Here is a 13,017-nt window from a genome sequence, read left to right as displayed (position 1 = left end):
TGGTAATATAAGAAAATTTTGCAGAAAGAAAAAAAAGAAATTTACTCGTTTGTGTTGTATTTTATTTATTTATCCATTTATTTTCTATCATTTATCGTTCATGTTAGATAAGCAAAAGAATTTGTATGGTTTGGCTGAAAGTTATCACGCTTTTCAGGATTTATTGTCCAAAAAATTCATATTTTCTTTCCGTGTATTAGCTTAATTTATTACTGAAATTATTTTTTTTTATTTTTTACTCTTTGCGTTATTATTATTATTATTATTATTATTATTATTATTATTATTATTATTATTATTATTATTAATATCACGTTAATCTGAATAATTTTCTGTATAATAATATAAAAATTCACCATACTTTCTTTTCATGCAATCATTGGCATACTTTGTAACTGAAATCATATTTTATTTTTTACTCTTTACATTATTATTATTATTATTATTATTATTATTATTATTATTATTATTATTATTATTATTATTATTTTTACGTTGCTCAGAATAATTCTCATTATAATCATATCTGCTTTATATCCTCTTTGTTTGCATTTTTACAATTCCAGCACCTGTGGCTTCTTTTCTCTCTCTCTCTCTCTCTCTCTCTCTCTCTCTCTCTCTCTCTCTCTCTCTCTCTCTCTCTCTCTCGGTGTATTTATATTTAAATCGCTGCTGTGAGAAGTGTGCTGTTCTTGAATGATAGCATTTCATTTTCATTGTCAATGCAGTATCGATAAACTTGTTAATGGATAGTTTTTTCTTTGATTTTAAGTTTGGCTGACAGCAATTGCTTATTTCCCCCAAGTTAAACACTTAAAAATCAAGTCTCCATTGATGAGGGTCCATGAGGAAGTATTTATTTTAAGAGGGGTCTCCTGTCCCGGAGTGAGAAACTCATCGGCGCAGAATTAGCGACGAATCCAAAGATGCTTTGTTCAGAAATGCGATTAGAATTACGTCGACGCTGGTAATGCTTTTTTCAGAAATAGGATTTAAGACTAGCGTCGACGCCGAAGATGCTTTGTTTAGAAACACGGTTAAGACTAGCGTCGATGTCGAAGATGCTTTGTTTAGAAATGCGATTAAAATTACGTCGACGTCGACGCTCAAGATGCTTTGTTCAGAAATAGGATTTAAGACTAGCGTCGACGCCGAAGATGCTTTGTTTAGAAACACGGTTAAGACTAGCGTCGATGTCGAAGATGCTTTGTTTAGAAATGCGATTAAAATTACGTCGACGTCGACGCTCAAGATGCTTTGTTCAGAAATAGGATTTAAGACTAGCGTCGACGCCGAAGATGCTTTGTTTAGAAACACGATTAAGACTAGCGTCGATGTCGACGATGCTTTGTTTAGAAATACTATTAAAATTACGTCGACACTCAAGATGCTTTGTTCGGAAATACGATTAAAATTACGTCGACGTCGACGCTGAAAGCGCTTTGTTCAGAAATACGATTAAAACTAGCGTCGACGCCGAAGATGCTTTGTTCAGAAACACGATTAAAATTGCGTCGACGTAGAAGCTGCAGAAGCTTTGTTCAGAAATAGAGTTTAAGACTGGCGTCAACGCCGAAGATGCTTTGTTCAGAAACACGATTAAAACTAACTCGACGCTCAAGATGCTTTGTTCAGAAACACGATTCAGACTAGCGTCGACGCTCAAGATGCTTTGTTCAGAAACACGATTCAGACTAGCGTCGACGCTCAAGATGCTTTGTTCAGAAACATGATTAAAACTAGCGTCGAAGCCGACGATGCTTTGTCAGAAATGAGATTGAACTAGCTTTAACATTATCCAATCAGCCTTAGAAAGCATTTAAAAACAAAAAGCCTGAACATCGCGCAGGCCTCACGTTTCAGTGACAATTACGTGACGCCGTCATCATCATCATCATCGTCGCACGAAACCAGTGTCTGTAAGTCACGCGGTAGCTACTTCGAAGTAACACACTCAAGCTCCGTTTCACGAAAGATGAGTTTCTCGCTCCGGCGATCTCTTCGGGGAGTCCCGTTAGTGTTAGGCTTGACCGTACTGATGCTGGTCTTAACAGAAGCCCCTGATGAGGCCCCACGGTGATGGTCTCTCCCTGGATAAGGCTCGGCAGTGCGAGATCCACATGCAGCCCCCTCCGCCGAGACGTTGCTGCGGGTCCTGGCTCTCCAAGTTCCCCAGCAGGAGTAAAAGGATCGACGTCATCTCGAGGATCACCTTCCCGCTGGTCTTCGCGCTCTTCAACGTGGTCTACTGGAGCACCTACCTGTTCCGTGAGGAGGAGGAGGACATCCCGTAGACGCAAAGAGAGAGAGAGAGAGAGACAGACAGACAGACACACATCCGGCAGTGTCGTTCATGTAGATATATAACTCATCATCTGGTGGTTTACATTGTAAGGAACTCGTTTCACCAAGAAGTCCCACATCTTCGCTTCATCTTCTTCCTATATTTTTTTTGTTTTTCCGAAACGGAACTCTTCTCGGAAAAGAAACAAAACACTTTGTATTGTGCCATGAAACCCACGAATACCGAAAGTTTCACCCCGGACGAAACGAGGATTTTTATGTACGTAGTAGTTTCATAACTATGTTTTGAATTACAAGTAGCTATTTGTATATCGTTGACTCCATTTGCAGACGATGACAGACAACACTTCCGCATCTGACACGTTTGTAACTAAGATGAAAATAATGATGCCTTGCCAACAAAGAGGTTTATTTCGTGGAAAGTTCACTTTGTCCACAGTTCTCTGGAAATAGTGGAGGCAAATGGTTCCAGTGGGCAAAAGGAGAACGCGAAGCGCTTCTCCGTTGTGAAGTGTTTTAACTAAAGGTTGCTGCTTGATCTGACGGAAGGGAATCAGAAAACAGTGTTTGCAGTATTTCGTATGTATGATTAGCATTCCAGTTAATTACTCTTATGAAATATGATACGTGGTTTAGTATCGCGATTTGCCCCTCAGTTGTCAAATGTGCTGTATATGTATCATATGGATGAGTTTTATATCGCTGCATCGCAGGCTGCGTACTTATATGTTCTGTGTGTATACGATTGCATACATACATGCATGCGTCTAATGGCATGCACGTATGTATGTACAGAGAGACACTGTATTTCAGTTGTAGACTATATGTTGTTTTTTGTGATTTGGCATAATAATCGACTAAAAATGACAGGTGTTTGTGAAAGATTAGCGTCTTAGGTTTACTTTGAGGAACAAGTTTTCTGTGTCGACGGTTGCGAGATGAGAGGATTGGTACTGGCTGTTCACAAATCAACTTGGATTGTCTTTACATAAACGCTGTAGCCTACCTTTTCGTTACTTTGGTGATTGACAACACTCCTCTCAACAAAATCCTTTCACTGCAGTATTTCAGTAACACGTGATAAGAATCTCGTAAAGACAGTTTGTATTTTCAGAACGTGGTAATAAGAATCTTGTAAAGACAGTTTGTATTTTCAGAACATGGCAAACGAAGACAGGAGTTCGCTTGATCTTTTCCTCTTCAATCTGTTTGTTTTTCCAAGTACAAAAATGTCAGACTTTTAAGTTGAGCTCCTTCTCTCGGTGACGAATCGGTTGTTAGCAGCAATACAAAGTCATCTCAAATGTAAAATTGCATGCTGTCATATGCACAATCTTTCTGGGACTACGACCAAAGCTTTGTCACCTCTCCTGCCAGAGGCGACAATATCAGATATCAGATGGTTCACGAAACACTCTCATTCGTTAGGGAAGTTTACTTTTTCGTTTCTGTAATGACTTGAAGTGGCCTGAGCAGTCAAGGATTATTGTATTCATTGCTCACTTAGGATATACGATACATCCCCCCTGTGTTTTTTCCAGATCCGGATATGGTCTTTATATTGAGTGTTCTTTGTTTGACACGATGGGTCGCTAAAACTCTTTGTAAAAAGGAACGCGTTAAAAAAAAAAAAAAGCAAAAACATTTCATCCTTAAGAATATGTATAAAAAAAATAAACGTGTATGTGTTGTTTTAGTATTACAGTACTGCTTATGTAAAAGTGTGAGACAAACATAATGATATTTTTCATGTGAAGGTGCATTGACTTGTAATCTCATCTGCAGGCTTTATGACCATAATGCTTCAATGTGATAAGTTTCTTTGTTCCGAGTATAGCATTAAGACTTGATTTGATTTTTAAAAGAAAAAGAAAAAAAAAAAGAAAAGGATGATTTTATGAACGGGATTGCTAAGAGGAAGTTTGTTGGAGTTCGAGGTATTCGAGCTCCTCGATTATTGAGGGCATCGGCAGAGGCAGTCTGAATCGGGCCTTCCTATTCTTCTTCTCCTGGATTGTGAGATGATGATATTGACGGGGCACCTTTAGTAAATAAACCTTTCAAGTGATAATTGTCCATAAAAGATAATGATGAAGTTCATATATATGTCTATATGTATGATTATATATATATATATATTTGTGAGTATGTATGTATGTAGGTATTTTTGTGTGAATATATAAAATATATATATATACATCCCGATAATTATATATACATACATATATATGCTAACATTTATGTGTGTGATAAAATAGATGTTATTTTCAATGCTCTAATTGTAAATACCTGTATCAAAGCTATCTGTAAAACACGGAAGATGCTTATCTCTCCTAAAACACACACACACGTACTATATTTTCCCCAAAACTGAGCTTCTAACTAACAGGGATATTTAATGTAAGAACCTGTGTTAGTGGGTTCTATAAGATTTGTATTTACTCAAACAGAGCCTCTCCTTCCTGGCTTTCAAGGAAGCGTCGATCGATCCCCAGTGGATCGTCAGAGATTGTGTAAAAAGAACAAAAATAACAATATATCATCTTAGCTCCATCCTTACTTACTACTTCACTGCGATGACTCCGAATCGCGCTATGTAAAGAACTAATCATTTCAACTATTTATCACTGTACAGATACCGAAGTACGATTTAGATCTTCATATGCATTGATCTTATCCTTTGACTTCCTCCTCCACCCTGCCAAAACTTACCAACCCCACCCCCGACCCCCATCCAAACTCCCACCCCTGACCCCCATCTAACTTCAGCTTGGCCTTCTCTTAGCGAATTTTATATCGAGCATGTAGCCAGCATACGCGAAGCTCACATAGAACTTTTTTCATCTCTGCATTATACATCTGCATGGTCGATCATTTGTCACATCCGAGCCTTTTCCAGAGGTGTGTGTTCGTAAGTGTGTGTGCGCGCGTGACGTAGAGCCAAGGCGTCTACATTGCCACGCATCTTTCTGAGTGGACCTTGGGTAACATTTGGATGCCGTCTGTGCGCGTCATCGGTAAGCCAGAAGGTTAATCAAATTAAGCAAATTCGCCTTGATCAGGAAATCTTTTTCATTCACGGCGTCCCTAAAAAGAGACGCTGAAATCAATTCAGTTTTTAAATCAAAACTCGAATCTTTTTATCTTTGCTTGATAATGATAGAACAACGGCACTCACAGCTTGACTTGCAGTAACGTCATAATCACTAAATTCCACAGTTTTCAATGTAATCATTTGTAATTCCAGATATTTCTGATCATAATTTCCGAAGAAATTCCTTTCCGGTTTTTTTTAGAGTTTCTAATCGTTGATTGTTCCAGATGGAACATTTTCAATCAGCCTCACTCAACTCTCACTGTCATCTCAAAAGTGGTCAAAACAGCGTGGAAAAAAATTTAAAGTCCTGTCGTTTCGACTCAAAAAGTGGAAATCAGTCTAATATTCTGTGGGAGTTTTTATTTCTTAGATTGCAGTTAACAAGAGATCGTCTCACCCGCTTTTATCAGTCAAGGCAAAATGGATGTCATGCGCTGCTCACATTCACAACATAGACACACTCAAGCCTCTCTCTCTCTCTCTCTCTCTCTCTCTCTCTCTCTCTCTCTCTCTCTCTCTCTCTCTCTCTCTCTCTCTCTCTTTTCAACATTACAAACCCCAGCATAATGCTATGACGCTTAAATAATCATTGCTATTCATGAACAGTATTATATACAACTCTGGTTGCATCTCCGAATCAGTATTCACCTCATTTTCATGGCAGAAGGACAGATTCACCTTGATTCGCTTCCGATAAGATTTTTGTCACTTATTTCCCAGTTTAAAGGTGAGTGGAGATGGTCTGCATTCCAAGTGATGGGCATTTCTCCGAACTTATGACGCCCATGGCGCGTGACGCTTCCTTTTCGGATGCTGTCAAGCTACGTTGGTTCATTTCTTCTGATTCGAGAACGGCAGACCCCAGAATTTATTCGGTTACCAATAGTTACCAGTTCTATCAGTAGATTATTTTTTCTTTTTCTTTTTGTTTTATTTTATTTTTTTATTTTTTCGTTATAAAGATAGATATTACAGTAGAGATTCCGTCTCCTAACGGCTGTTCATTTGAACATTCTTGATCACTGTGTCATTTCCCATGACTGGCCGTGTATCACCCCGGAGTTTTGCATTCACTTGGAATGCAAGCATCGTGACGGAAACCTTGTTTATGTACAGCAATGGCGTGCGCGCACTTATGCCTGCACATTCTGCCTGCGCAAGCAAAACTGAACCCACTGACGCTCAGTTTTGCCTGCACAGGCATGACTGCGCTTTTATAACTGGTTCAGTTTTGCCTGCACAGGCATAACTGCGCAGGTATAACTGAGCGTCAGTGGGTTCAGTTTTGCCTGCACAGGCATAACTGCGCTTATATAACTGGTTCAGTTTTGCCTGCACAGGCCAACTGTGCAGGCATAACTGCGCAGGTATAACTGAACGTTAGTGGCGCCCTTTACTAAGGTCTGCATCTTCGTTCTTCTATTTTTTTAATCCCACTTTTGTTCTATTTTTTTTTTTTTTTAATCCTGTCCTGCTGGCCTGCACCATCACTTCATCCACATTCGTACAGCCTTTCAGGTACGTCTTCACACGCCCCCAAAAAAAAAAAAAAAAAGAAAACCGCGTAACATTAGTTTCTCCACGTCACGCTTGAGCGGCGAAGGCTTTGAGGGCGCTTTCCTCCCTAATTTCGTGACGTTTTAGGAAGGCGGTTCCTCCGGTTCCAGGATGGTGCCTCCCCTTTATCTGTAGATGCTCTCTCTCTGCCTGCCAGGAAATATACGGCGAAGTCAGAGCAAACCAGAGATTAATTAATATACTAGTGTTGATACCGGACTTGAGAATGTTTATATGTTTTCATATTCTTGTCAGTGACCTCGTGGGAATATATAAAGAAGACAATATATACATAGTCTAGCTACTGTATTTAGTGCGTTGAGTGTCGTGCGTGCGTGAGAGTGCGTGAGTGAGCGGATTTTCGAATGGAAGGGAAAGAACTTATCTCTCATTAGCGATCAGTAAGTGTAGCGTGTTTTGGCTGAATTTCTTTTGCTGTAGATATAATCACTTTTTTTTATAACGGAGTTTGTTTTGATAATTCGACAAAGCGATCTTTTCACAGTTTCGCGGAGTTTCTTCTTCTTCTTCTTCTTCTTCTTCTTCTTCTTCTTCTTCTTCTTCTTCTTCTTCTTCTTCTTCTTTCAGACAAGCTTCGTATCATGATTGGCAAAAGCTGTCATCAAACATTCTTCCTTCCTTCCTTCCTTCCTTCCTTCCTTCCTTCCTTCCTTCCTTCCTTCCTTCCTTCCTTCCTTCCTTCCTTCCTTCTTTCTTTCTTTCCTTCCTTCCTTCCTTCCTTCCTTCCTTCCTTCCTTCCTTCACTTTCGTTGAAAGTACACGCGTGTATGTTTACGGGAAAAAGTCGCCGTAGTCTTTAGCCAGTGCACACCTTTCGTTATCGATGTCATTTTGTTGATTTGATAGTCGAAGAACAGAAATAAAAAAGGAAAAGAAGTCCTCCCGTCCCATCCCATTCCGCTCTTGCATTCCTCCTCCACCTCCTCCTCCTCCTCCTCCATTGCAGATGTAAGAGCGGAATCGACGCGTGGGAGGGGAAAGCGCTTATATAGTTTGTTTTCCTGCCAAGCAGTGTGTATATGCTACTAGTTGTATTTAAATATTTATAAAGTAAAGAGAGTACCCCCTAAGATATTAGGTTTAAATATTTGTTGCATATTTACAGTGATCGTATTTGAACACCTACGAGACGTCTACAGAATGAAAAATGAGATAAGATTAACAAAAAAAAAAAAAAGAAGCGGAATCCGTTGACGTAATCAGCGTCGTCAGTTTTGAATTACGTACAAAAGCTTAAAAAAAAAAAAAGGAAGTCTTTTTACACGACGTTTCATTTTTTGCTGCGTATAAATTGAACATTGTTTAACTTCAGAAAAGTATTTCGTAGGTAAACTGAGATATATAGTACTTCAACCCACCTTCTCTTACTTCTAGGTTCCGGTAAAATGTCCGGTAAAGCTTCCTATGAATGTCTTTACATTTCTATTTTGAATGGCTGTCCTGGTACCTGCCAATACTCGTTCAGAGACATTTTACCTTTTATTTACATCCGTGTGATTTTTTTTTTTTTTTTGGCAAGTTTAACTCGTCCCCAAATTGTTTCAGAACATAGACCCTTCGTATAATATATCAACTTCATTTTCGAACGTTTGGCAGTAACGTGAAGCTAAGAGACATTTCAGTACTCCCTTTCCTCACAGCACACGAAGATGTTTTCCAAATGTCTCAATATTTTCCAGATGTTTCAGTATTTTCCCAGTGTTTCAGTATTTTCCAAATGCCGCCTGGTAAGTACTACATATCCGCGTTCAGTTAAATTGAAATGAATTGCCTGAAAACACTGAACTTGTACAACTGACGAATCAGCCAGAGGAACGCGACGCGGTTGTTGGTCCCTGCGAGTTTTTGTGATCAGAGCAGTGTCATTTCCAGTAGAGTCTTTGTACGGTGGTAGAGTGTTACTTCTTGTGGTCCTGCAAAAAAGGCACCTGAGCCCAGGGACTAGCCCGGACTTGAATTCCATTAGTGACACCGTCTTGGTTGCGAAGGCGCACGTGGTTAGCCAGTCATTTCTTCACTTCTATCGGCAACACCTGCAATCAATCGCAGTTGACACACTCTTAGCATTTATCCCTTTTTTACTACTTCTTCTTCTTCTTCTTCTTCTTCTTTTGGGCAGTTACTACTCTTACAGTCTGTGCCTCGTGATGTGTGGTATACACAAAGCTAAACAAGTAAGAGAATGTTTACTTGTATATGTGCTGACATGCACCAGTTGATTATACAGTTTCATTGGCGTTTTCTTTCTGACCACATTTCGACAGTTTGTTTCATAACATGGGTAACTTCAAAAGTTTTTCTATTTCTTTTTAGTAGTTTTCCTACAAAACATGACTCAAAGGGTCTCAGGGACTTACGCAGAACACACAAAAACCCAACGGGTCTCAAGTACACTACACTACACAGGCTTTTCGTTTCATCACAGACTATCCACCCCCTCCTCCCCCTTCCCTCAAGTTGTACATACATCACACTACTTCAAGGGTGTCCTCAGGTATGTTACACCGTGTAGCACATTCCCCTGATGAAAGTCTAGCGTGCACTGTGCAATATACATCTCCCTCCCCCTCCCCACTTTCCCCCTCTTCCCCACAAAAAAAAAAAGAAGAAGACCTTTAGGTGCGTGCCCTCTACTGCAACACACACGAAAAAAAAAACCATTGGTGCCCATCCAGCCGAGATTCCCGTGGCACTGGTCTTAGTCCGCGCACTGCCCTGGCCTGGCCTGTGTTGATCAGGAGCAAACAAGTTCAAAAATTCGGGTCGCTATTTCATGCACTTTCGCTTGAGAGCCCCTTGAATCCCCAAGTGCGTGGCTTTATGTTCCCTCGAGAGTCGTTCACGGACGTGGCGACCGATTTTTTCATTACATTCTGCTGAATTTTTCCCTTTGCTGCATGAAATTAACCCGTTTTTTGTGTTGTGTAGTTCGCCTCTATTCCGGTTGATTTTCTTCCTCCCCCTCCCCCTTACATTATCTAAGGTGCATGTTCGACAATATGAAATTTCCTCGTTTTTTAGTTAACGTAGGTCCAGTTTAGGATTTTTCGAAGACGTTGTATAGATTTGTCACATGATTAGAACTTTTGCCTCCCTTCGTACCGCTTCCCCTTCGGCGTCATTTTCATTGCATTCGGAGAAAAGGATAAACAAAAAAGGGTCATCATTGTTGATGAGTTCCTCCAAGCTTTTGGGTATGTGTAGAATTCTCTTCAGTTTTCAGTTGGAAGAATAGGCAAGTAAGATAAAAAAAATAAAAAAACTTTTTTTATGTTCCAGTGCTTCTTTCCTCTCCTGCATCATCCTTGGCTTCCATGTGCTTCAGAATCCTCGCTACCCTTATCTTTACATCACCTTATAACTTGACACGGCATTATGAATCCATTAGACCCCTCCAGTTGAAGTCACATTGCATTGCCATTGGGAAATCGTAGAAATAAAAAAAAACAAAAGACGAATTCCTGGCGTGCCCCAGGGAGCGAGTTCGATGTACCGAGAGATTGTTTGTTGCTCTCTGTAAATCGTGGCAAGAATACTCTGTGGCATCAACTTACACGGGTTTAATTTTCGCGAAATGAAATCGGCAACCTGTTCGAGCTAAGACTTCGGTCGTTTCCAGAAACTGTTTTTTTTTTTTTTATTGGATTTTTAGTGGGTGTCAAGTCTACTGTTTTCGCCATATATACAGTATATATATATAGTAATACACGTAAAAGCATGCTGAGGTTTCCGCCTGAGACAGCAATAATTGATTATTCAGTGATGCTTCAAGGACGAATAACAGTTTTGAATAGGGTATAAGATAACTTTTTTTGTATTACATTTTGAATGAAAAATAACTTTTTTTTTTCATCTTTTTCGTGCAAGTTGACTGTGGCTAACTTCACCAGAATCCTTGTGATATTTTGTGAGTACATTAATGATGTGGCTAATCACGAAAGTTAACCGCAATTGATGAACAGTGGTACGCTTCGACGTCGAGAAAGTAATTGTTACTCTCGACATTCATTCGAGAATAGAATTTATTAGATCTGAACCGACTGCGAATTCGTTTCAAATTTAAAAGATAGAAAGTTTATTAGAAAACTGTTTCTTTTTTCATTAACGTCCAGTAGCATTCAGGAACAAAACGTTGATTTTCTCCACGCCCGAAGATCGTCTCATCCAAGAATTTGTTGGAAATATATAAGTATTGATTGATTGCTTGAGCACGGTAAGGCGTCTTGGATAATGCGTGCAAGGCAGTCGCCTGTGCATCATAGTAACCTCATTCTATGAGTAATATATCATATAGACCTTTCAGATGTCGTTGCCATTACACCCCCCCCCCTCCTTCGGAGTTCATCACGGCCAACACGGAAATAAGTGATTCATATCCCTTTCTATAGTGGACATTGTAGTTAAGTCCCTCCCCCCCCCCCCCCATTTGAAAGAAAAATAATAAATAATGGTCGTGGTTATTTATTACTTAGAATCACTCATTCAACGCTTTTTATTTTCCACCAACTTGTGTCTGAAAATGATATCTCGATCACCATATCAAGGATAGCGAGTGTCAAAGCTTTCTCTCTCTCTCTCTCTCTCTCTCTCTCTCTCTCTCTCTCTCTCTCTCTCTCTCTCTCTCTCCATACTTTTGACGTCCACCTGTCTCTCATAGGACCTCCATCCTATGGCCTTCCGAGGAATATCCTAGAGGAGATGCTTACTTAACATTAAGGTGTGAACCCCGACATTCGGCGACTTTCATATGGTGATCCTCTGTGTGCGTGTCTACAGCCCGCTCTGAGCCTCTTTGTAAATGCACGTAGTACAGAGAATTTTATAAGCATAATATATATATATAAAAAAAAAGAATGCCATTATCATTTGAACGATAAACATATATATGAATATATATGCATATATATTCACTGTGCAGAGGAGTCTTATACGGAATATGTACTGTGAAAATTCATGTAGTGTTAGGAAGATTGTTGTCTGTATCTGAATGGAACACAACCGCTCCTCTGTGCAGGCTTTGTACATATGAGATAAAAAAAAAATTTCATTACAGTACATTGGTTTGAGTGGAGTCTTATTGTCCTTTTCCTATGGTTAAGAGTCTTCTGTCCGCCCTGCAGAAGGTGTTAAACAGGCCAGTGACACTTCTTCAACAAACAGCCTGATTTCAGGGAAATTGATGCTGTCAAGAGAAAGAGAGAGACAGAGAGAAAGCACCTCTTATATCTGATCTGACAAGCTGTCGTTTACATTATTCATGTATCTTTTTTTATTGCATGAGAAGGCCGATAGGATGGGCAACCCAAAAAGCGTATCTGACCCAGGCCTGCGACAGCGAGGACTCTTTACAAGTTATCGGAGCTTGTCAAATTGAAATGCCATGCCATGCCATGCCATCCAGAGGATAATTTACAAAGCTTTGCGGCCCGTGTCTTGTACCAGTTGGAAACAGCCTTGTAGGAATGTGTCCAGAAACTGGCTTGATTGCAAGGTATATGTGATGCCCAAAGAGGAATAATGACAAGAAAAAATAGTAATGAGAGAGCTGATCGACTGGTACAAGGATGGAGAAATATCTGTTCATTATCTGGTTAAAGCGAAGCTTTAAATGGATAGGAATTTCCACTGAAGTGGAGTGGTATAGCGTGTGGCTATAAGTGTCATTAAAATCAGAGAGTTTCTTAAGAAAGTAGTGAAAAGAGCAGGTAAAGAGAAAGTTGATAAAAATTAAACAATGATAAGTCACAAAAACAAAAGTGATACATGATGGGTATGCAAATTTTGAAGGTGGCTTACGACTTAACCATTGAGGGACCGTTCCCCTGAAATTTTTGGAATGAGAAGCTGTTCGATAACAAAAACCTTAAATGTAAAGAGACGTATCAAGCACATGATACCCTACAGCCCTCTAAAAAGCTACAAAAGTAATTAAAAAGAGAGGAAGAATAACATTTTGTAAACTACCAGCGACCACAATGCCCACCTGGCCTACCTCATGCCCTTGCAGATATATGACTGAGATATTCCTACGTGCATCA

The 13,017-nt window shown here is 39.7% G+C and overlaps 1 protein-coding gene across 13 annotated transcripts in view; it reads left to right on the top strand.

The window, feature by feature from the left end:
- The window catches only part of GluClalpha (glycine receptor alpha 1), an 88,589-nt gene extending 84,643 nt beyond the window's left edge, over nt 1-3,946 (top strand). For 7 of the 13 annotated variants that reach the window (XM_067111978.1, XM_067111972.1, XM_067111977.1 and 4 more), the window contains one exon: nt 2,100-3,946. In XM_067111978.1, the coding sequence (XP_066968079.1) occupies nt 2,100-2,294 (195 nt within the window). In that variant the 3' untranslated portion in view covers nt 2,295-3,946. Of the gene's footprint in view, nt 1-2,054 lie in introns of all 13 variants that reach the window. The other 6 variants (XM_067111971.1, XM_067111968.1, XM_067111974.1 and 3 more) reach the window with 1 other exon arrangement.
- The last annotated feature ends 9,071 nt before the right edge of the window (nt 3,947-13,017 follow it).

Source organism: Macrobrachium rosenbergii, chromosome 11, assembly GCF_040412425.1.
Source record: "Macrobrachium rosenbergii isolate ZJJX-2024 chromosome 11, ASM4041242v1, whole genome shotgun sequence".
In the NCBI taxonomy this organism is placed as follows: domain Eukaryota; kingdom Metazoa; phylum Arthropoda; class Malacostraca; order Decapoda; family Palaemonidae; genus Macrobrachium; species Macrobrachium rosenbergii.
Note: the sequence above shows the minus strand (reverse complement) of the source record. Positions and strands in the feature narration are given on the sequence as shown.